The sequence below is a fragment of the Rhineura floridana genome, chromosome 2 (assembly GCF_030035675.1).
Source record: "Rhineura floridana isolate rRhiFlo1 chromosome 2, rRhiFlo1.hap2, whole genome shotgun sequence".
Taxonomy (NCBI): domain Eukaryota; kingdom Metazoa; phylum Chordata; class Lepidosauria; order Squamata; family Rhineuridae; genus Rhineura; species Rhineura floridana.
Window position 1 is genome coordinate 197820943 of NC_084481.1, and position 23760 is coordinate 197844702.

The 23760-nt window shown below is 40.3% G+C and overlaps 1 protein-coding gene across 1 annotated transcript in view; it reads right to left on the reverse strand.

The window, feature by feature from the left end:
* Positions 1–2843: 2843 nt before the first annotated feature.
* Positions 2844–23760, reverse strand: part of SEL1L (SEL1L adaptor subunit of SYVN1 ubiquitin ligase) — a 53502-nt gene continuing 32585 nt past the window's right edge. The window contains exons 12-21 of the mRNA XM_061611894.1: positions 22493–22561; positions 20861–20938; positions 19748–19810; positions 15702–15789; positions 14281–14429; positions 12997–13162; positions 11370–11444; positions 10256–10428; positions 9318–9446; positions 2844–7719 (exon numbers count right to left, since the gene is read on the reverse strand). Coding sequence (XP_061467878.1) covers positions 7516–7719; positions 9318–9446; positions 10256–10428; positions 11370–11444; positions 12997–13162; positions 14281–14429; positions 15702–15789; positions 19748–19810; positions 20861–20938; positions 22493–22561 — 1194 coding nt within the window. The 3' untranslated portion in view covers positions 2844–7515. The remainder of the gene's footprint in view (positions 7720–9317; positions 9447–10255; positions 10429–11369; positions 11445–12996; positions 13163–14280; positions 14430–15701; positions 15790–19747; positions 19811–20860; positions 20939–22492; positions 22562–23760) is intronic.

Here is a 23760-nt window from a genome sequence, read left to right on the forward strand (position 1 = left end):
TATCCCACCCTTCCTCCCAGAAGGAGCCCAGGGCGGCAAATAAAACACCATCTTAAAAGCAGACTTTAAAATAAATTAAAACAAAAAAATATTTAAAAACATATCCAATGAATTTGTGCTAGATTCAGGGACAGAGAGGAAGGCAACATAAGGATATAAGGAGTGGCAGGGGTCTGGTGAAGGTGATCAGAGAGTGGCAAGAAGGGTGAATGATATTTGGCAGCGGGGTGTAGGAAAACTGGGAGGTGATGAAGGTGAGACAACAGAAGAGCAGAGAGAAGATTGCAGTAGTACATTACAGGCAAGAGATGACCAGGTAACAGAGCACAGGGCTACTTTTTTTTGGGGGGGGGCAGTATTGTAAATCAAATGCAAAGATGTATCACTGAACACCAAAGTCAGGATCATTCAGACTATGGTATTCCCGATCTCTGTGTATGGATGTGAAAATTGGACAGTGAAAAAAGCAGGAAAGAGAAAAATCAACTCACTTGAAATGTGGTGTTGGAGCAGAGCTTTGCATATACCATGGACTGCGAAAAAGACAAATGGGTGTTAGAACAAATTAAACCAGAACTATTACTAGAAGCTAAGACGATGAAACTGAGGTTATCATACTTTGGACACATAATGAGAAAACATGATTCGCTAGAAAAGACCATAACGCTGGGAAAAATAGTAGAAAAGAGGAAGGCCAAACAAGAGATGGATTGATTCCATAAAGGAAGCCACAGACCTGAACTTACAAGATCTGAAAGAGTGGTTCATGACAGATGCTCTTGGAGGTCGGAGATTCATAGGGTTGCCATAAGTTGCAATCAACTTGAAGACACATAACAAGTATGGTAAAGGGAGAAGTGACCCAACTTGGCTGCAGTCTAATTAGAGAGAGAGAGAGAGAGAGAGAGAGAGAGAGAGAGAGAGAGAGGAGTCGATGTACCTGTTGAACAGGCAGGTTGGTAACATCATCAATTGATAAGGAAAATATATGAGAAGCAGACAACTCTTGACCTTAAACATGTTTACTGGGGAGTCCCACTGAAATTAATGGGGCATCCTTTCAAGTTTTCCATCAAAACTAAAAGTAAAGGAAGCTTTGTTAGCAGAGAAGAAAAATTCTCATGCTGATTATCTGTAGTGAGTTGCAGCATTACATTTCTAGTACTTCCTGCACCCTCTGCTGGCTTGAGAAACATGCATTAAGGCTGCTTCCCTCACCTGTTTTAAAGAGAGATGTAGGCAAGGTCTCCCTTTCAGTACCACCTTGTGCCAACAAAATGCGTCTGTCAGGTCTTGAAAAGTGTGTAGTCACCAAATGTGTTTTTTTCCTGCCCATGAGTGTCATGGCTTTTTAGTTGTCCAGCAGGTGGACACACTGCAGAGCCTATATTTTGAGCTGTGACTCATCTAAGATTCAGAAAGTCCAATTCAAATCTTGCCTTTGCCATGATGAACTCACCAGGTGACCTCTGACAAGACACACCTTTTCCACCTCAGCCCCTATCCCTACTATATGGCAATATTGGCCTACCTTATGGGGCTGTTATAAGAACAAGAAACTGTTCATGAAGTGTGATGAATGTTCTACAACTGCCATCTGATGCACTAACTTGACCAATGGAACTTTTTGTCTGTGAATAAAACATGTGCATCATCACGGTGTACAATGCTATGTACTAATGCAACTTAACAGAAAAAAATCATGGGATGTTTTATATTTGTGCTAGTTTAGGAGAAATAATAAGTTTGACTACAGGCCTCGGTTTAAGCAAGCAGGGGTGGACAAGAATGATCTAAGCATTTGAAGAAAATACTTTGTTTTAACCTTCACTCTAAAAAAAGCAGAACCCTTTTAAGAGTCATCCCAGTTCTCCTAGAAAAAAAGCATAGAAAAGATTGAATTTTGGACATCAGTGCTAAAATGACCAGGTAGTTCTTGGCAAGCTGTAGAAAACCTGTTCTACCTTTCCAAATGCTTCTGAAGGCAACCTATTTATAAGATTATCTACAGTTTGTCTGCAAGTTGTAATAAATGCACTGTGCTAGATGCTGTATAATTTTTAATTGTATTTTTGCTTTTTATTACTCATATTGAATTTATTGTATTACAGTTTGAATTCTTCACCTGTGGACCATCTGAATGAAGCTTGAGAACCACAGTTTGGGAACATCCGCAGTAGTAGCAATACAAAATAGTTTAATATGTTATTTATTTATTTATTATTTTATTTATATCTCACCCTTCTCCCAGCAGGAGCCCAGCTTTTTGTTAATAAAAACCAATTGCTTGTCATTTGTTAGCCAGAACACTAGAAACCAAGAGCAGCTTTACTTTTTACTGAGCAATACTGCCTTGTAATTCCCCTTATATCCCCGAAAGTAAGATTATGGCCCTATTGGGTTCTTTGTGCCACCACCTTCCTAAGCAGCTCAGTATAGTCTCCATCTATTCATAAGGAAAAGTAGTAGTTTCAGAGAGGAGAGTGCCATCATAAGAAGCAGCCACACTGAGGGTACATTCGCAAGATGTGCCCCAACCATCCACAATGTGAAAAAGTTGGTTCAGAGGGCAACATTGCAATCCTGTACATGTCCAATTTTACATAAGTCCCACTGAGCTTAATGGGACTTACATCCTGGTATGTGAACATAGAATTGTACCCTAAGGTTGCACTCCTATGCATATCTACTTGAAGTCAGTGATATTTACTGCAGAGTAAACAAATATTTTATTGTAGCGTTAGGCAATACAATAAAAGGGGGTGGAATTTATAGTTCAGCTGTATGGGTCATAGTTTTGTCAAAAACATCAGTTCTTTTTAAATCTAAAAAAGAAACACAAGTTCTTACATCATTACAGGCCAATCACAAAAGTGGCATCTTTATTCAACAAGTTATAGTACAAAATGAATCTGTACATCTTTCTATTAACAGGATTTGTTTACAGTTATATTACACTTTTCCAGCCTTTATACTACATCATCTTAAATACAAAAGAAAATTTACAAAACCCCTTATTCACTTAATGATTTAGGCCAACATGAGACAAAAGGCCTCTTCTCGCTAGCCATCTCTAACTGTATGTATTCAGTTGCAGTTCTCAAATCATACCAAACCTTGGGAAAATATTGTTTATAGAGCTCTGCTTAAAATATTAAAGAATTGGTTATGTAAGCTACCTTCTTTTAACCTGGGCATGTGGGTTTTAGGAACAGCAAATAAACAGGCCCCAATACAGTTTAAGTCAGCTATGATTCTATGCATATTTACTTGGAATTAAGTCACACTCTGTTCAATAGGGTGCATGCCCAGACAAATTGCAATCCTGTGCACACTTAAGCTCCACTCAATTCAGTGGACACAGTCAGTTGCACCAATCATTGGTGGCCTGGGGTACATGACACTGGTGTGCTAGTTTGCATGTGCAAGCACACTGATTTGATCTATACATGACACCAACTGCATGAAACCCCACGCAAGTGCTGTTTTTATACCACACCCAGCACCATGTGTAAATCATACATCCATCACAACTTGTTTCAATGGTTTCAGACGACTTGTTTAATACACGGGGTCATAGAAAAACCAAACTGGGTCCAACAATGATGGCTATTTTGAGATGGATAGGGTGCTGCTGTACATTTGTTTGGTTTGTTAAAACATGGGGAACCCTCCCCAATGTTCCTTCAATTCTCTAATTCCTCATTAAATAGCTAAAATAGCAGCATTCTCCTTAAAGGCAAGCTTCCCCCACTTTATTTCCCCAAGGATGTCAGTCACAGAGTGAAGTAATTTCACACATACAACCACATTACGGATAACAGATTAAGATGCATCTGTGATAGCTACTATGAAGAGAAAGGCAGAACTGCAACATCCCAACACAGATTTGTGGTGGACCTTCCACTGCTATTTCAAATATCCTGTTTATCTGTGGTTTAGTAATTTAAGACTCGAGTAAACTCTTCACTCCAACACTGTTAATGTGCAAGTCTCAGGAGAAATTTCTTGTACATATGGATAGCACTACTCACATTCAAGTATGCACAAGTCAAACAATATATAATTATATTTTCTGAAACATGCTGCTGTTCACATTCACAACAACTGGTACAGTGACAACTTTCAGAAAAGAGATGGATTAGAAAGACAGTTTCAGCAGATCTTTAAAACAAGCCCTTTGTGTTCTAATCCCATCTTGGATAAAAGAATCCAGCTTTTCTTTCTTTTTCTTTTTCAAGTCTCCACTTAGGGGATGCTTTCCCATTAGAATCATAACTGAACAATCTGATCCATGTCAAGAAGTCCATTTTATTAGATATTTAAATCCATTTGCCCCTCTAACAAGAAGCAGCTCCCTAAACAGCAAGTGGATGTTCTCTGAAATCACGTCCATAACCAAGTTTGAAAGCCAAGGCCTGTTTTTCTAGCACCAACTGAGCACAAGCAATTCTATATTGATGCTAGCCTTAATTTAAAACAAATTTCAAAAGGTTTGTTCAAAACAGAAGAATATAGTCAAAGATACTATATATTCTATGTGGATAATCTAGAACTACTCTTTTCTTAAATCCCTGAGTTAGCTTGATGGTTTCCTCATGTAACCTGGTGTAAGCTACGTAAAATCTAAATGCATACTATTTAAACAGCTTCAGCAATGGCAAAACCCAGGAGGAAACACACTTATTGCTTATCTTGCATTTTAAAAGAGGAAAATCATTCAAAAGCAGGAATCAGGTGGTTTGCTAATTCCCAAGTGTTTTAGTTTAGTACATATGTGGTGATGGGAGCTATGGTTGCTACATCTGGTGAAAATTAAAAAGAAATTCAACCATAATACTCTTCTAGTGAATCAAAACAAATTTTAAGTAGTACAAATAGCAGTTCTTTAAAAAGCTCCATAGTAGCAATTAAATGGAATAGCAGAAGGAGAAGACTTTAGAAATGTATCAATTTGTTTGAAGAACTATGCAGTTACTAGGTGTCTTTCCAGAGAAGGTGAAGCTTTGATTTTAACATAAGAAATGAATTGTGTCACAGTTTAGATGTCATTTGAAAGTAGGTGTACTTTTCTGGATTTCACTCTATAGTGATTACCACATACCTGCATTGGGAGACCATCACTTGCAGTTGGAGTCATTACAGCTCCCACTGTTGAAGAGACAAGCAGCTTGCTAAAGCAGTAGCTTATACCTCCAAGACTGTGAAAACTACTGAATTGTCAAAGAAATCCCTCCCCTTCCTACCCGCTGCTCCTTTGAACTGTAGCCTATAGATAGGACTTCAATTATGCGATTTCCTTTTTGTCAAGGTTTTGGATACCTTTTTCATCTCACCTACCCAATGTATACATTTTGAAGAAAAGCTCTAAGACTTCCTATAAACTTGTCCATCTTCATAATACTGTCAAGCCACAAAACGCCCTGTTCCTAGAAGTTCTTCCTACAAATTCCAGGACAAGTTAGTAGTAAGAAAATCTTATTCAACAATATCCTAACATTTCAGACGCATACAGTACTTTCTCTCTTTTAATGGAGCCCTTTGCTACTCCAGCTATGAACCAAATGCTTGCCTACTAACAAGAGCAGCTGGCATCTCCGTAAGATAAGATGTTTTTGAGAGGCATGCATCTTATGTGGTCTAGACTCTAAATACCACACTGCTTTCAACAGTACCAACAGCTAATATAATGATGCTCTAGAAACAGACATCTATATATGCTACTGAAATAGTTAAAAAGGAACACATTTCTGTCCAGGTGTTGCGCCAGAAGATTGCCCTTGTATCTTTGCTTTGTGTAGTGACTTGCCTAAAAAGGGAAATCTATTAAAGGCAAGTATCCACAGAAGTCTGACAGCATGGAACATGTTACAATGCCAAAGGGAACAGATTAGATTTTCTTCTACAACGCAGTCTTTACGTACTGTTTGTGACATGAAGCTTTAGAAATTCCCTCCCTTATCCCTGCCATATATTCCTACTCTCCAAGCAGCTTAAAAATCATGTGTGCTGTAGCCAGCCTGGTATACATTGTGAGGATGTTATTACCCAATACATTTAGAGTAGTCTAGTATATGCTAATAGTTTTCCACCTCCAATACCTAGTGCAATAAAAATGGAAGTTAATTTTTTTAAAGATATATAGATTGCAGTTACATTAATAACCCATAATTGCAGTCACTTACTGCCATCATCCTGTTCAGGCATTTGAAACCTGTGGGAATGTCCTTTTGACACAATGCATGCCAGCAATGTCCCCCCAGTGAATGCATGACCAGCTCAGTCTGAAGGGGGCCACCTTCCACATACATAGGATTTCCAACATATGGGCAAGAATCCCAATTGGCTAGGATTCCTGTCTCCATTGTGGAAACCTTTTGTGCACTCAAGAGCTGATCACACATTGGTTGTGGAATGTTGCAAGCACCTGTGTTGTCAAAGGGCAGAGCTAGCCCCTTATATTCTTGTAGGCCCTTTCATGCATCCAGAAATGAATGCCTGAATAGAGTTTAAACTATCAAATTAAGACAAATCTAGCTCATTAGACCTGTATCATGACAGACTGAAAAGCAAACCAGCATTTCCCATATGAAACAGCAATTGGAAAAAAAGAGAAACTGCCATAAAGAAACCTTCCGAGTTTAACTAACACTGGCTTTTTTCCAGTCCACTATTTGGCTAATCTTGGCATATTTGTGAGGGAGAAAAAGAAAGGCCAAGTGAGCTTGGGTGGGGTGAAATCCTTATGCATTACGGACAGACTCTTGGGTGAACATCATTCAAACAAATTAGAATTCTGCACACAATGTGGAGGGATTTGTTAAATTATTTTTCATTTTATAAGTGCAGTCCTACTTCTAACCGCCTCTACTAGAAAGAGTTTGCCAAAGCGGGGAGGGATAAGTAAAGCAGAAATAACTGAGAATTAGTCTATTCATCATATTTACTGATAGTCTTTTATCTGTTTCTGATGGACTGATATATGCAAATTAAAGCATCCAAACACTCAAGGATGGAAAATACTATTAAGGGATTAAGATGGCTTCAGAAACAACTGGGAGAAGACCTAACCAATAAATCACAATCCCAAACACACTCACGCTGCCTTTTGCTTAGGAGAAAATCGAAGGTCTGATTTTCTTTCATAAAGTCTCATAAACCATATTTTCCTTTTTGTGTAGGCCAGCGTCCACCACAAGCATCATCTGAATATTGAGAGATGATTGAAAAAGGGCACTGAATAATCTGGATACAGCAGGCATCACTTCTGAAGTAGCACACTTGTGTTTCACAAAAAGCTATGGTGTTATTCCATTGGCACTGAAATAACATTCAACTCAGTCTTGAAGAAAGATACATATCCCTGACAAAAGGCATAGTTCTAAGCGTCTTTCAGAATGCAATGCTCCTTTGCATCTCTCTTGCAGATGTGGCCATTCATCTGTTATCATAAAATCCACACAGAACAGTCCCAGCTGGAAAATCCAGTTCACTTCAGTGAGTCTCGTGCTTCTGCTATTGTGGTGGCTGGTGGTCTGGGGGAGGCTCTTGGGGAGGCACAGCTGGCCGTGGCCCTGCAGGCCTGGGAATTGCCTGATGTTGCCTCTGCCTGTAAGCAATGACTGTGCCCAAAAGTAAAGCAATTATAGTCATGAGGTAAAGGTCCCACTCAGGTCCCAAGAGCTGGTCCATATCAAGATGCGAGAACACCTCTTTGATCTAAACAAAAGCAGACAAAATGAGAGATATTCAGCCCTCCTTTGTGTAACCGTGTTGCCCACAATTTCAATAGCTTCCTGTCCCTTGCAACAAGAACGTTATTGAGCAACAACCCTAGTATATGTGATGGGTAACCCTTCTGTAGCGATCCATGAGCAGAAGTCAAGCTACCATAGAAGTTCTATCGTTATACACTACACTGTATGCTTTGTGTATTTTATTTTATTTTTAAATCAAGACTCATTTTTACTCCGCACCAATTTCATGGAACAGGCACCTCTCCTTTGCCCTTTAACCTGATCCTGCAGCTCTACACAGAGACTTCAGCCTCTTCAAATATATTACTACTCAAACTCACCCTGACCTTTGGTCCACAGACATAATGGCAAACAGCCATAAAAATACCTGCTCAACTCCACTTGATATCTTCCACCATCCACAAGAGATCTGTTCCGTAACACCTATGGGAGCACTACTCTCCCAATTTTTCTCAACAAGAAGAAATATTAAGTGGCCAGTCTAAAAGGTGTTTGAATGAAAATAATCTAAATTTAAGTCTAAATTTCAGCCTGACATTCCTGCACACATTACTGTTGCATGATTAAACCAGATATGACCATAGTGTGGGCAGAGTACAAGAGAAACATGAAGGCCCATCTTTAAGGGTGGGGAACAGGGCCCAAGGCTTTCCTGAAAATAGGCCTGGCAGCCACATCAGAGCTCTTATCCAGTTGGACTACTAGCAGTTGAAAGAAACCAGAAAAAGGAAACTTATCCTGACCTGCGTAGATTCAGCCTCTTTCTAATTTTACTACCTAAGGATGCCTTAGATACCTAGTTAAGTTGAGTTTCCACCACCAGAGGAGGTATGACAATGAATACCAGTTATGGTGGGGAACAGCATAGAAGAGATATTGCCTTCATGCCACACTTGTGGATTTTCTAGCGGCAGCTGGCTGGTTACTGTGGCAGGATGCTGGACTAGGTGGATGTTTGCATTGATCCATCAGGGCTTCTTACTTGCCTGGGTATAGGGTTTGGTGGTGGACAGAGGATCAGTGGTGGCACCCCTCCCCCACCCCACCAAGCTAGGTATCCTTCTGGCTGGCCAAAACTTGCTTGTGAGAGTTAAAATTACCCTAGAGTCACTAGTGTGTGATACGTATTCTGGATCACACAAAAAAGTCTCTAGAACTGTGAGATTTAGCAACGGCAGGGGTAGCCAATGTGGTGCCCTTCAGCTGTTGTTGGAATGTGTTACATCATTCCAGACCATTGGCCATAGTGCTAGCCAACAACATCTGAAGTGCACCATGTTGGCTACACCCGCTGTGTAAAATTGAACAAGTAAATACAATTACAGTGGAAGTGGGATAGAAGCCAAGAAAAACATTGTCCTCTCACCTGAAAACATAATACTGCCAAAAACAGTTTTATTTACAGGCAAGTGTTCCTGCACCTTAAAGTTGTTTCATATTATACATTTATATTTCAAGCTAGTCACATGAAATAAGAGGAAGGGAGATAATTGTGACCAGGAATGCACCATTATTAAGGTAGCTTCAGTATCATTCTTTTTCTATAAAAACATTACTTACATTGGTTTCTTGTATATACTGGAAGGCATAAACGATTCCTAGTTTGCAGAGTGCAAGGAAGACTGGAACTTGAGCATCTGGACTGGCATCAGCTGCCATGTCATAGAAGCGTTTTGCAAGGTGAATATCCTACAAAATACATACAATTAAGATCTATTTGTAAAAGATAAAAAGGAATTAACTTATCTGAAAAACTGTCTTACCCCTTATACACCCAGTTGATCACTGTGCTTTGCAGGTGAGGGCCTCCTGTAGACACCATCTTATCAGGAGGTCCGTTCCACATAACATGGGAAGCATACCTTTAGTGTTGTGGCACCGACTCTTTGGAAGTCCCTCCCCTTAAATATTAGACAGGCACCATCTCCATTATCTTTTCAGTGCCTACTGAAGACCTTCCTCTTTCAACAAGCCTCTTAAGTATAGACCTTATCCCAGTCTGGGTTTGTGTCAGAATTACTTTTTTAATTTTTTAAAAGATGTTTTAAAAGATGCTTTGTTTTTAAGATGTTTTAGAGTGTTTTTAGTGGTTTTGTTTTGCGCGCTAGGCTTCTTCTAGGAGGAAGGGCGGGACATAAATTTAATAAACCAAGAAAATTCTTGGTATCAACTAGAAAATAGTAACAGAGCTGATATCTCCTCCCCTCTCCCTGCCAATTTATTTCACAATAATTATGTAAACGGATGTGTGGAAGATAGTTTAACATAATTTTGGAAGTTATGCCTTCACCAACATCACTTTAATTTCAGGCTATAGCAGCATCTTGCGTTACACTAAGATCACTTTCATTAACAAAGACTTTGTCTCCACTTAGTCAGATGGCAAGCTGTGAGTACAGGGATTTTTCCTATCCCAAGCGCATTATGACCAGGTTGTGCAGCTGTCCAGGATGGTAAGTTTGCTGCAGCAACTCACAATGTTTCCAAAGTTAGCTCACCTGCTTGATGCCAAGTCCTTTCTCATGCATATACCCCAGGTTGAACATAGCTTGGGCACTGTGCTGCTGCTCCGTTGCCAGGCGATAGTGAATAAATGCAGTTTCATAATCAACTTCTGTTCCGAAGCCATAGAAATGGTAATCACCAAGTTTCAGCCTAGCAACAGTGTAACCTATTAGCAAAATAACAACCATGATAAAGAGACCGGAGGACTTTATTGCATATTCCTTTGTTCATTTCCACCCTGGGCTCCTGCTGGGAGGAAGGGTGGGATATAAATCAAATAATAAATAAAATAAAATTTCAAAATATTTCAATAACTGTAGAGGGAATTTCATTTCAACACAAGATTTTCTTGCACTATGGACAGAATTTGAAACTGCAGTATTGAGTTGAACATGCATACTCTATTATGCAAGAAGCTCTGGGAGAATACAGTAGCTCTTCAGAAAGGCCAGAGTCCAACCCCCCTGCTTAACTTGAGATTCCTGCATTGAGCAGGGGGTTGGATTCAATGGTCTTATAGGCCCCTTCAACTCTACTAGTCTATGAAATTTCATTTCAGAAATGACAAAGTTTGGGAACTAGGCTGACTACATCAGCTACTGCACAATGAGTCAAGTGCACTGATGCAGCAGCAAAGGCAGACCTAGTAACAGGTCAGCCCTCCAATATGAAAGCTTTCCCAGATATGCCTATATTCTTCAGCAGTTAAGTGAAGTGTGTTGAAAAGTGTGAGTGGGCGAAAGAGGATTCAGGTGGCATAAAATGCTGACATATACCTATGCAGTCTGCTTTTGGCTATCAAACAAGCACACCAGGAATAGGGATCTCTCCTTCCTTTACCAGTCTGATCAGGCGTGTTTTTAAACTGTTTTTTTAAAAAAGTGTTTTAAAATTTGTATATTTGTGTATTGGTTTTTAATGTTTGTAATTGTTGTAAACAGCCCAGAGAGCTTCCGCTATGGGGCGGTATACAAATGTAATTAATAATAATAATAATAATAAAATAATAATAAAATAATAATAAAATAATAATAAAATAATAATAAAATAATAATAATAATAATGTGCTACTTACTAGGAACCAGGATAATTTCAGCTATGACTCACCTTGAGAGGCTGCTCTATTCCAGTGTAGTAAGGCTCTTGGATAAGTCTCATTCTCTTCTATTATGCTAGCCTCTTCTGTGGAATTAGAATAAATGATGGGAGAATTAAGACCCGTCCTATTTAATTTCCTAAGAATTATGTACTCACATAATTCCTGATGATGCTACTGAGCATTTTAAGAACAGCCACTGACTTCTGCTCCACCATGAAATCCAGATTGATTTTTGTAGTTCACTCTACACGGCCATCACTCTTGCTTACATCTGTGCCTGTCAGGTCATGATAGCCAGGGTGGTTGGTGACAAGAACCTATCAAAGTCATGGGGTTAGGCTAGACCCCTGCACATCTGACAGTCTCAGATGAAAGCACAGATGGATTTGAATTGTACACTTTCCTTCACAGGATGAATTTTCTGTTGCTGTGCTCCCTGTGCAACACACCATCATGCATACAGCTGTCTTAGGAACATGGTCCTTAAAAACAAATTGTTTCACCTAATGAAATCCTCTTCAGAACCAATCCAACAAGAAGATGGTTTAAAAGCCATCATGTATTCTGAGGCAGGGAACACTGGAGTAAGTAACAACACCTTCCCACCTCCCTGTGTTTACTTATTGGCCTGGAACATACTGAAAAGCAGCCAGGCCTGGATATACTGTACATCTAGAAATGGTTCTGCTTCCATTGGAAGCTGCAATTCTGGCCCAGTGGCAGCAGAATTCACCCCATCTCTGATAATTTGGCCTGTAGCTTACTTTAAATTTAGAGCAGCAGAAATGCTGGGACAGAATGCTAAGGCAATGAAGCACTCACACAAGGTGTCTACAATAATAATAATAATAATAATAATAATAATAATAATAATAATAATAATAATTTAATTTGTGGGTTGCCTATCTGTAGAAATAGAAAGTGCCATGTAAATGGGTTGATTTAAATGATTAGGTAGCTCAGTGGATTACTTAACAAGATTAGCATCTTAATACCCGACTAGGCTGCCCAAGCTTAATGTAGATCATTTTTTCAATACTACTTATTTATTAAATTCCAACAAGCAAGGACATGTGGCAACTGTACATTGCATCTGTTTCAGATGCAAAACATGGTTTTCCCCAGGGATCTTTGACGAGGAGCAAGCAGTGGTGGTTGGTCCTCACTGAGACTAGGGCAAAAGGAAGTGAGGCCAACAGCAGGTGGAGCCAGAGCCAATTCCAGGCAGAGTTAACTAATTCTAGTTTTATCCCCACTCTCCTCTCTGCTGAGTTCTACAGGGCCAAAACTGAGACTAAGGAGGAAGCTGGCAGTCAGTGCTATGCCCTGGACTGGATGAAAGTAATAAGGCAGGCAGGTGGGGTTGTCTGAGGTTAGTGGGACAGTGCCACATTCACTTTAATGGACCAGTCTCCACTGAATGCAAGGTCTCAGAATGGACAGGCATGAGGAGGGGAGGATGAGATGCATTTTTACTGTAGCATTCTGTATTTTTTTCCACCGTGCAACATGTATAAGTTTATTACTCCCCAAAGCCTATCATTAAATATTAAGCTACCTTGGAAGCAAAAAAGCATTGCATACCTAATTTGCACTGAGCCAGTACTATATACAAGTAGAAATTCAATCCCTTACTTTGATCAAGGATGAAGGCAGCATTGCTTTGTGCAACCTCATAGCCTTGTTCTGCCAACAGGAGATACTGAACAACAGCAGAATTTGTATCACCATCTTTATAACTGTTGTAGGCAGTCATAAGCCTCTCAGACCAACGGCCCCGCTCACATACGTTCTTAAATAGCTGCAAAGAACACACACCAGATAGCTGTAACTTCTTAATATAACATATGTTTAGGAGATACAATCAGATATCCCTAGAGTCCATTCAATTATTTGTTTTAGAAGACATCAGAGGCATAAGAGCATCAGGGTGCACAGCCATTGAACAAGGATGCGAGTAAGAATGAGAGTGACAAAGCACTAGATAAAAAGGATTACATAACTTATGCAGGAATTCACCAGTTGCATGAGTATATGCCAAATTTACTATTTTAAAGCAAGGATATGGAACCTGCGGCCTCCACTTGTTGTTGGATGACAACTCCTATCAGGGCCCATGCCAGCAAGTGCTGATAAGAGTCCATCATCATCTGGAGGGCCCACAGGTCCCCCAAACCTGCTTTTAAGACTTTAGGTTTATAAAACACAGTTTTTTGCTCTCAATTCAGCCTTAGAAGTATTCACTTTGATTTATATTAAACTTCAGAGGAAAGTGCTTAACTTGGGCTCATTTATGTTTTTACGATGGATTGAAATTTAAGGACAATGTTGTACTACTCAGAGGAAGAATAGCTTCTATTCTTCAGGGACCAACGAACTGTCTTTTCATATTGAAAATGGAAATGGACTGCCTTCAAGTCGATTCCGACTTATGGCGACCCTATGAATAGGGTTTTCACGGTAAGCAGTATTCAGAGAAGGTTTACCATTGCCTTCCTCTGAGGATGAGAGACAGTGACTGGCCCAAGGTCACCCAGTGAGCTTCATGGCTGTGTGGGGATTCGAACCCTGATCTCCCAGGTCGTAGTCCAACACTCTAACCACTACACCACACTGGCTCTCACCCTTTTCATACCAGGTTTGCTAAAAATAAGTTTCTTTAAGCCATAAAAGAAGCATTTGAGTACACAGGTATTAAAGTCCTTCCATTTTATTTATGGTTTTCAAACCCTGAACATTTATGATTCAAACACCAAGTCTTCAAGCTGTATGTAACTGAAAGATGGTCTGAACACACACAGCAGTCAGAACACAATTAAAGCATGATCTCCATGTATACAGACAGCTGTCTGAATATATCTCCAAGGATTTTGCCAAGACCTTCTTGTCTGCAAATTTAAGAAAGGAATTTATCCTTACCTCAACAGCAGTATGACATGAGCGCATTACTCCAGTGCCAGTGGCATGCATTTGTGCCAGGTTATAGAAGGCCAGAATGTGGCCTCCCTGAGAAGCCAGATTAAAATACTTATAGGCTTGCTTATAGTCTCTCTGGACTCCAATGCCATCTACAAATAGAGAAGTAACATGAGATGGTTAGGATCAGCTAGGAGGATTGAATGGACATCACTTGGTTTACCAGCATTCTCTCCATCAATCCAAAAATGTAAAAGATCAATGATAACTAAGTGAAATAGTAGTATTTAAATATAAGATACTGGTCAAGATAAGCTATTTATGAGAAAAATACATTCAATTCTGCAGAAGCATCCTGGGTGTTCAGAGTGGCAATCTTCTTACCAGGATTGCAGTGATTCCTGTATACAACTGTATACATAGAAGTTTTATCTTGCTTTTCACTCCACCAAGGTAGACAGCCCTACATACAGCCCAATTGTAATAGAACTTTGGAGTAAAGTATTTTTAAGTTCAACAAGACCTATAAGCAATACACACACCTACCCCCACAGTCTGGGGTGATAGGAGTGTCAATCTGCAAAAAAATCCCTTGAATAAACCCTTAACGTAAGAAATAAAGGCCCATTTAGCCGAGCATCCTGCTCTCACCTTGGGCCCTCAGACACCTATGGGAAATGCACAGGCAGAACATAGGCGCAACAGCACTCTCCCTGCTCATGATCCCCAGCAACTGATATTCAAAAGCATACTGCCTCCAGCACTGGAGGCAATACATAATTATCACAATTAATAGTGGCTGAAAGCCTTATCCTCACAGAGAATAAGGCTTACTTATTCTTACTAGCCACTCCACTGTTGGGAGGTAGCATGTCTCTGTATACCGGTTGCTGGGAATCACAAGTGGGGAGAGTTCCATTGCACTCATGTTCTGCCTGTGGGCTTCCTATGGGCATCTTTTTGGTCTCTGTGAGAACAGAATGCTGGATACAATGGGCCTTTGGCCTCATTCAGCAGAGGTCTTAAGTTTTTAATTTCTCTAATCCCTTTCTGAAGCTGGCAAAGATAGCAGCCATCACTATATCTTGTGATAGCAAATTCCAGAGTTCAATTATGTGCTGTGTGAAGCAATATTTCTTTTTTCTGTCCTTATCACTAGCATCAGATTTATTTTCCTTCTAGTCACTAAACAGGATTGCTCAAGTCTGTTCTTAGAAATGGTTTCAATGAGAAAGATATCTATAAAGACCAGGTAGAATTCAATGGGAAAAACAAATGGATGCAATCAGGGAACTTTCCTATATTATATATTTACTGGTAATAAATTAGCTTTTGACCTATGCTTCATGAAGTAAGTAAAAACTATTGGTCACTGACTATTACAGCAGACTGCAAGCTGAAGATACTGGCTTAAAGTTACTTACTGTAATACATGGAGCCCAGCTGAAGCTGTCCATCCACCCATCCCTGTTCTGCTGCCTTCTGGAAATATTTCAGTGCCAGCTCATGATTCTGTATGAAAACAGAAGTGATTGACAGTCAACCAGGATTACTAGAGTTCTATCTCATACTGAAAGGTTTACAGACACTTTTACAACTATTACTTCGTTATGAAGACATATATTGAAACTAGAAGTTAAAGGGAAAGCTATATTGAACTTCAGCTCTGGTAATCTGGTAAGTCTACATGGACTTCCTGTCCACTCCCAGATCCAGCAGAAGCTCCTCCTTTTTACCTTCAAAGCCCTCTATGGGACAGCCCTCCTCCTCTTCTCTCTCTGCTCTTGGGTCATCCACCTCTGCCACTCTCAGCAATCCAAAATTCTCCTGCTGCCTTGAACAACTCAGTGTTTTCTCCCTTGCTGTCCCTTACTGTTGGAGCCGATTCTCAGAAATTTGCATGTTTTCAAAACCCACATTTTCTGTGAAGCTTTTGGCAAAACTCCATGTTCCTAACACCCTACAGTAAGCAAGCATAACTACATATAACTGAAATACACATTCTTTCCCTGTTTACCTCTACCTTCCCCTCCTTTCTTGACTCCCTTGGGTCAAATTGCAGATTGCAAGCCCTATCCTGTTGCACTCCAAAGCACCATGCACAATGATGGCACTATATAACTATACACTAATAGGCAAAAAACCTTGTAGTTTAAGAACGTATCTATAGCCCACAGATATTTCTATCAAACTTTAAAAAGCAGGGAAATTGGGCAGCTATACTGAATGCACCAGGGGAGCAGGAGACCTGAACTCCTCTCTGAGATATTGGACTGCCCTACAAAGTTGTCAAAATGCAAACACAATTTGGGTTGGTCTTTCACAGTCCAATCCACTTGCTGTGTAGCTTGGAAGAATTTAGTAATGTGCCTCTGAACATATGGTGAGTGGTGGCAACACCTGCCCTGTCCAAAATGGAGTATTACATTTTTGTATGTTTGTTGGTGTTCTTCTTTGCTTCTTTTCTGTGTTACTATTGTTTCTACAGAGAATCTAACCTAGAAAATTATATTTCTGTCATTATTCACCCTAGAAACCTGTGTCAAATTTATTTTTTATTAACTTCAAAACCTTTTATTGGTGAATGTCATATGATGGTGAAGACAGCCTTTGTGTTTCAAACTGGAGGTGATGTTCTATTTCTATTTTGGGTGCATTAACAGTTGAATTTGAAATGGCAGTTTGATGTAAAATCAGACTGGTTACAATATGTTGTTACTTATACAATGACTCTAGCTGTTGGAAAAACCAAACTTGGCCTGCCCAAGTGTTCAGACTGCTATGCTTAAACCACTCCACTTAAAAACATAGAGCACACTTAGCATTTTGCTAGAATATATTTCACCTCCTACTGTTTTATCTTGTGCAAACTGAGACATTCCTCATGTCCACTGGAAACTATTCTGCAGAATAGTCAGTGCCATTATTCCACAATTATTTTTAGAGTTTTTTTAGTGTAACTTTTGCAAAGTGATGGTGTACTTCACATATTCACAGAAATAGAAACAAAGAAAATGATTTACTACAGGAAACTTCATTAAAATTGCAAAGTAAATCAAACATATTTAAAGTGACTATCTGAACAATATCAACTGTTTTAATATTGTTGCTTCCTCACGGCTAAAACAAGATCAGCACAGCACATGTCTTCTTTCTATTCTTTGGACTGATTGCAGGTGTTGCCACCACTCACCATATGCTCAGAGGCACATGTTACCAAATTCTTCCAAGCTACACAGCAAGTGGATTGGACTATGAAAGACCAACCCAAGTGGTGTTTGCATTTTGACAAATTTGTAGGGCGGTACAGTATCTCAGAGAGGAGATCAGGTCTCCTGCTCCCCTGGTGCATTCAGTATAGCTGCCCAATTTCCCTACTTTTTAAAGTTTGATAGAAATATCTGTTGGCTATAGGTACGTTCTGCAAGGTTTTTTGCCCATTAGTGAATTTCTCTGCTTTTTAATCCGGGTCGTAAGAAATGGGATCCAAGTTTGCTGAGAATGGATTGATCATTTGCATGCTTATTGAGTTCAGTGGGATTTACTCCCGTGCAATCCTGCTTAGGATAGGGAAAACTGACCATGTGGAGGGAGGCCTGGAGCGGGCAAGGGAGGAAGAAGAAGGAAGAGGGGAGGGGAGGAAGAAAGGAGAGGAGAGAGGAAGGAGGGGAAAGGCAGGTCTGATTATTTGAATGCTTACTGAGTTCAATGCAATTTACTACCATGCAATCATGCTTTGCATATGTAAAACTGATGGGGGGGGAGAGGAGAAGAGGGAGGGAGAGAGGTTGGGCTGGAGTAGGTAAGGGAGGAAGAAGGAAGAGGGGAGGGGAAAAGCAGGTCTGATCATTTGCATGCTTATTGAGTTCAGTGGGATTTACTCCCTTGCAATCATGGCTAGGATAGGTAAAACTGACCATGGAGGAGGAGAAGGAGGAAGGGAGAGTAGAGGGAAAGTGAAAGGGGGGGAGAAGGAGAAGAAAGCAGAAGGAGGGGGAAGGAGGAGGAAAGGGAAAAAGGGAGGTGATGGGAGAGAGGAGGAGGGGAGGGCAGGTTTGATAATTTGCATACTTTTTGAGTTCAATGGGATTTACTCCCGGGCAATCATGCTTGAAAATTAAAGCGACTGCCTTCAAGTCGATTCTGAATTATGGCGACGGTATGAATAGGGTTTTCATGGTAAGCAGTATTCAGAGGTGGTTTACCATTGGCTTCCTCTGAAGCTGAGAGGCAGTGACTGGCCCAAGGTCACCCAGTGAGCTTCATGGCTGTGTGAGGATGCGAACCCTGTCTCCCAGGTTGTAGTCCTAGGACATGTAAAACTCACCATGGGAGAAGAGGAGGGCAGAGAGGAGGGGGAGGAGGGGGAAGAAGAGGATTGGAAGGAAATGGTGAGGGGAAGGGGGGTGAAGGAAGGGGGAGGGAGAGGGGATTGGATGGGTGGGCACTAGGCAGAGGAGAAACCCCTTTCCTTTCCAAAAGGAAAACATTGTGAACAGTATCATTGCTTTTCAGGGTTTCCCCACCTTTTTATTCTACAGCAGGCACACGTAGCCTCCCACCCAAATTTAAACCAAACCTGTCCCTGGCCACATCCACACCAGCCTTTATTTCCCTTTGGACAGTCATGGCTTCTCTCAAAGAATCCTGGGAAGTGTAGTTAGTGAAGGGTCCTGAGAGTTGTTAGGAGAGACCCTGTTCCCCACACAGAGCTTCAATCAGAGCGGCTGCCTGTTAAACCACTCTGGCCACTGGAGCTCTGTCAGGGGAATAGGAGTCTCCTCTCAGCATCCTTCACAAACTACACTGTCTAAAGTGAAATAAAGGTCTGGTGTGGGTGTGGCCCCGATTAGACAAGTCAAGCAGCTGTGAGTCTGGCTTTTAGAACACTGACAGCTGGTTCTTTCTGAGCATGCCCGGCCTTATCATTGTGTTCAATGCAAAATTTCTTAAATTAATTAAAAATCAGCCAGGCATTTTTTTAACTTTTAAACTGCAGAAGACGATGGTCAGAGTATGGGGGAAGGTCAGCAATAGGATTACAGTTACTCTGTGAACATGGCTGATTTTCAATGAATTTCAACACATTATGAGAACTGTGACAGAACAAAGTCCAAAAGGGGTCTGGTTTTTCTCTCTCTTTTTACACTTTCAACTCTCAATTCTCTCTGACTGTTTTGTGTATTGCCATGGAAATTTAGAGGGTTATTAAACAACGTTTCTGAATTCAGGACTACAAGTTTTGTAAGGTTTTGTTTTGAAATGAGCTTATGGGAAGCATCAGAATGGCATGGGGGCATTTTTGATTTAACACTTCGGAATGCAAAAAATCCATGCTGACTATAGTATACAGCCACGCTTGTGGCGGTATAATAACAGCTGTAATCTTTCAAATAAAGTGAGCCTTATTGCTTATTTTACAAATAATTTCCTAGGAGATTGGTACTGCCACCGTGCCAGGCAAACTTACCACTGGAACACCTCTTCCATACAGATATGCCATTCCTAAACCGCTCTGCCCTACTGGATTACCCTGAAAAATGAGGGGAATAAACAGAAATGAAATTACTAGTTTGGATCTAGATCTTCACCATGTACTTCTAACATTTACAAGGATGAAAGAACACACACTTTTAAGCCTTCAAAAAAAGTGTAATAATGCCAGTTTTGGCCTATCACACTGTGACAACTCTTATTTCAGCAGAAAGCTAGGACAAATGTCAGACACTTGATAACCTCAGGCTGTGATCAAGGTGCAAATATGAATTATGTTGCACAGTATTGGTTCTGGAAAGCAACTGCTACCACAAATGGCAGATGGTACTCTAATTCTCACTAAGAGAACTGGCACCTCTCTCAAACAGATGGTGTATTTCTCACCTGGTGGTCACATCCATCCTACGTTGATGCAGAATTGTAGTGGAAAAGGTTGACAACTCAATCAAATTAACATGGCAGACTTACTGCTGTGTGGTATGGGGAGGAACATTGCTCACTCTTATGCCAATGCTTGGGCTGAATGTACATCAACTGTGCTGGTGCAAAGGAATGAAGTGTTATCTCAAAGTACTGATTTTTACCTTTAAAGTCCTAAATGGTCTGGTATCTTGTTATCTGAAGGACTGCCGATACCTGTATGAACCTACCTAGACATTAAAATCTACCTAGGAGGTCCTGCTTGTGTAGCCACTCAATTCAGTGGATAAGCACTTAGAGACAGCATATTTTCTGTGAAGGCCCACAGATTGTGCAACTCCCTCCCCACAGAAGCATTATGGCCTCAGCACCACAGATTTAGAGGGCCTTAAAAACCTCATCATTTTCAGACCCCTCTCTTAAATAAGACCTGGCCTATGCCTTAGATTTATTATTAATATTGTTAATTTTATATTGTATTTCTTTGCTGCAAGTCATCTTGGTCAACACCCAAGAATGATTTTATAAATAAATAAATAAATCTCAAGCCAGTACTGGGATTTGTGTGCTGTCAGCCCAAGGCCTCATGCACTCTAGTGATTGGGATATGAAATGTTTCACTTTTATGACAATACTAAACATTTAAATGCTTTTTGTAGAAACATACCATATCAGCAGCTTTCTTGAAGTACTGAAGTGCTGTCTCATTGCTTTGAGGTACGATATCACTTCCTTCTGAATACATCTGAAAGGAAAAAAAAGTAACTTAAGGTTATTTAGGAAAAGAGACAAACTGAAAGGATCTTTCACGCATGGTGAATACCTATTACTTTTTATCATAACATCTGTTTCAACCAAAGCAGAAATAATATTGCTGCCCTATTAATTGAAATCCTAAAATATTTAAAATAACAACTTTTGGAAAGAAACAATAATGGGGAATTTCATATATCCATACATGTATGATGATAACTATTAAGAAGGCATACTTCTTTTATAATCATAAGGAGTTCAATATTGAACTTCAGGCCTATTGGGGACCTGAGATTCAGGCTAACAGGGAACCCTGAATCTTAGCATTTAGTTCAGATCTGAAAGCAGGAAAACCTGTGGTCACAGGGATCTTCTGGTTCTTTGCCAAGACCCGGCCGATGCAGAAAATTAATTACTTTATTGTTTGGAATCAAGGAGCATTCAAACTGTGAGAAGAAGCTGTGATTAATGTAATAACTAGGGATTGCCAATGTTCGATTCTTGAATGCCATCTAAAGGAGAAAAGTTTTATAGCATAATCAAATGTTTTAATGAAGAGAAATAGTGAAATTTTATAATGATTTTACAACTTTATAAGTGTGTTTTCATTAAGAAAAAAAATTGTGTTTTCGTTAAGAAAGAGGGGGTGGCCTGCCTCCTCTATATATCTCTGAGGCTGAAAGATACTAGTTAGCTAGAGTCACCCAGTTTTTTCCTTAGTCTGTGTGGTTTCACAAATGTAGCTCAAGGGTTTAAATAATATCCTCTTTCATGAGCTATGTATTTTATAAGTAAGGAAATGGGATTTCTGAGACAGTATAAGGACACAAGAACCCCTATGGCAAAGGAATAGAACTGGGGGTGCTCATACATTCCCAAACACCCTTAGTTGAGGCAAACTTAACTCAGGGAACTTGTCCAAATATCTTCAGGTGTACCTGGTCAGCCTGACCCATCAGGAAACAATGGCATACGGAATGTACCAAGTATGCTTGAAAGCATATTCACAATAGTAACTGTTCCAACTAGAACCAAAATTCATTAGTCTTGAAGAGACAGTAGGACAATGGTAACATTTATGATATGGATAGAATCTTGGAATCACCACTGGAGTTAGCTAATGCTTTCTGATTGGTTTGGAACGATGTTATGTGGGCAAGGACTCATGAGATTGGTGATTGTCACATGCTGTAACTGTACTCTATAAAAGAGCTTGCACACAGTGCCTCAGTGCAGTCTCTCCTGGATGTTCCTGGGGGTCTTACCCTGCATATGGCCCTGCATATGCTTGTGAAGAATAAAGGCCTACCTTTTTGCTTCAAGCCTGTGTCCTCAAATATTTTCTTTAAGGACCCCCAGCAAAAAATCCCAATCGAGAAAGAATTCTCCTACAACAACATAATGTAAGAGCAGCTCTGCTAGATCAGACTAAAGGCCCATGTTAAGCACCCAGATTCACATTTAGATCTATCTTATTTCTACAGCCGTTAGCCATGTAGTTTCAGTAATAAAATATAACTTCCTAAGCATATTCAGCGTGCCTTACCTTCCCCAAAAATGCCATAGCATGAGAGTTACCAGCTGTAGCTGCTTGATTGAAGTATTCAAAAGCTCGCTATAAAAGAGAGGAAGAAAAAAATGTCCAGAACTATTGCAAGCTATTGCCTTTCCCAACCTTTGGGTCTTCAGATGTTGTCGGTCTACAACTCCCATCAGTCCCAGCCGGTGTGGCTAATGGTTAGGAATTATAGGAACTGTAGTCCAGGAAAATCTGGGGACCCAAATATTGCGAAAAGCTGAAATAGAGCATCTGCTGATCACCACATCTCTCCATTTTAAAACTTTATTGTGCATCATATACAAGAGCAGAAATACTTCAACAGGAATTCCATAGAATTGAGCATTCATGTAGGTAAGGTAAAATTAGAAAAGGCTAAAATCCTATTCACCTTCCTGAATTATTATTATTATCATCATCATCATCATCATTATCAACAACAACAATTTATGTCCTGTCTTTTTCCCAGCACTGGGACTCAAGGCAGCTTACACAAATTAAAACAAATACAGTTAAAAACATAAATAAAACATACATAAGTTAATTAAAATGTACTTAAACTATAAAATTGAAACAAATCAATTATATAACACAAAATACAAATCAGTAAAAACAGCACCCTATTTAATAGCCCTTGCAGTCAGGTTCCAAAAGCCTGTCAGAACAGGAAAATCTTCACCTGCTCACAAGGAAAGTAGGGAGGGAACCAGTCTAAGCCCCCTAGGAAGAGAGTTCAAGAGCCTAGGGGCAGCCACTGAGAAAGCTCTTTCCCGTGTTCCCACCAGATGCTTGTGAGGATGGCAGGACCGACAGAAAGGCCTGCCTGATGATCTCAGGGCTTGGACAGGCTCATATGGGAAGACATGGTCCTTCATAATGCAACATTCCTATTGGATACCTTAAAGAGTACAATTTTCATTGGATCCATCAGAAGGACCTATTAGAATGGTCCGCCCCAGGCGCCTGATGGATCCGGATGGATTCCTGACTGCGCTAGGGGATTTGGAACCTGCTGAAGGTCGCCCGGTCGAAACCCTGGTGAGGGAGTGGAATGATGGGATCACCAGGGCATTAGACCGGGTGGCTCCGAAACGTCCTCTCCCCCTGAATAGAACTCAGTTAGCACCGTGGTATACACCACGGTTGCGTACTCTGAGACAGGAGGTGAGATGACTAGAACGCCGGTGGCGGAAATCCCGCTCCGAAGATGTCCGGACACAGGTTAGAGCAGCAGTAGCTGCCTACCAAGTGGCAAT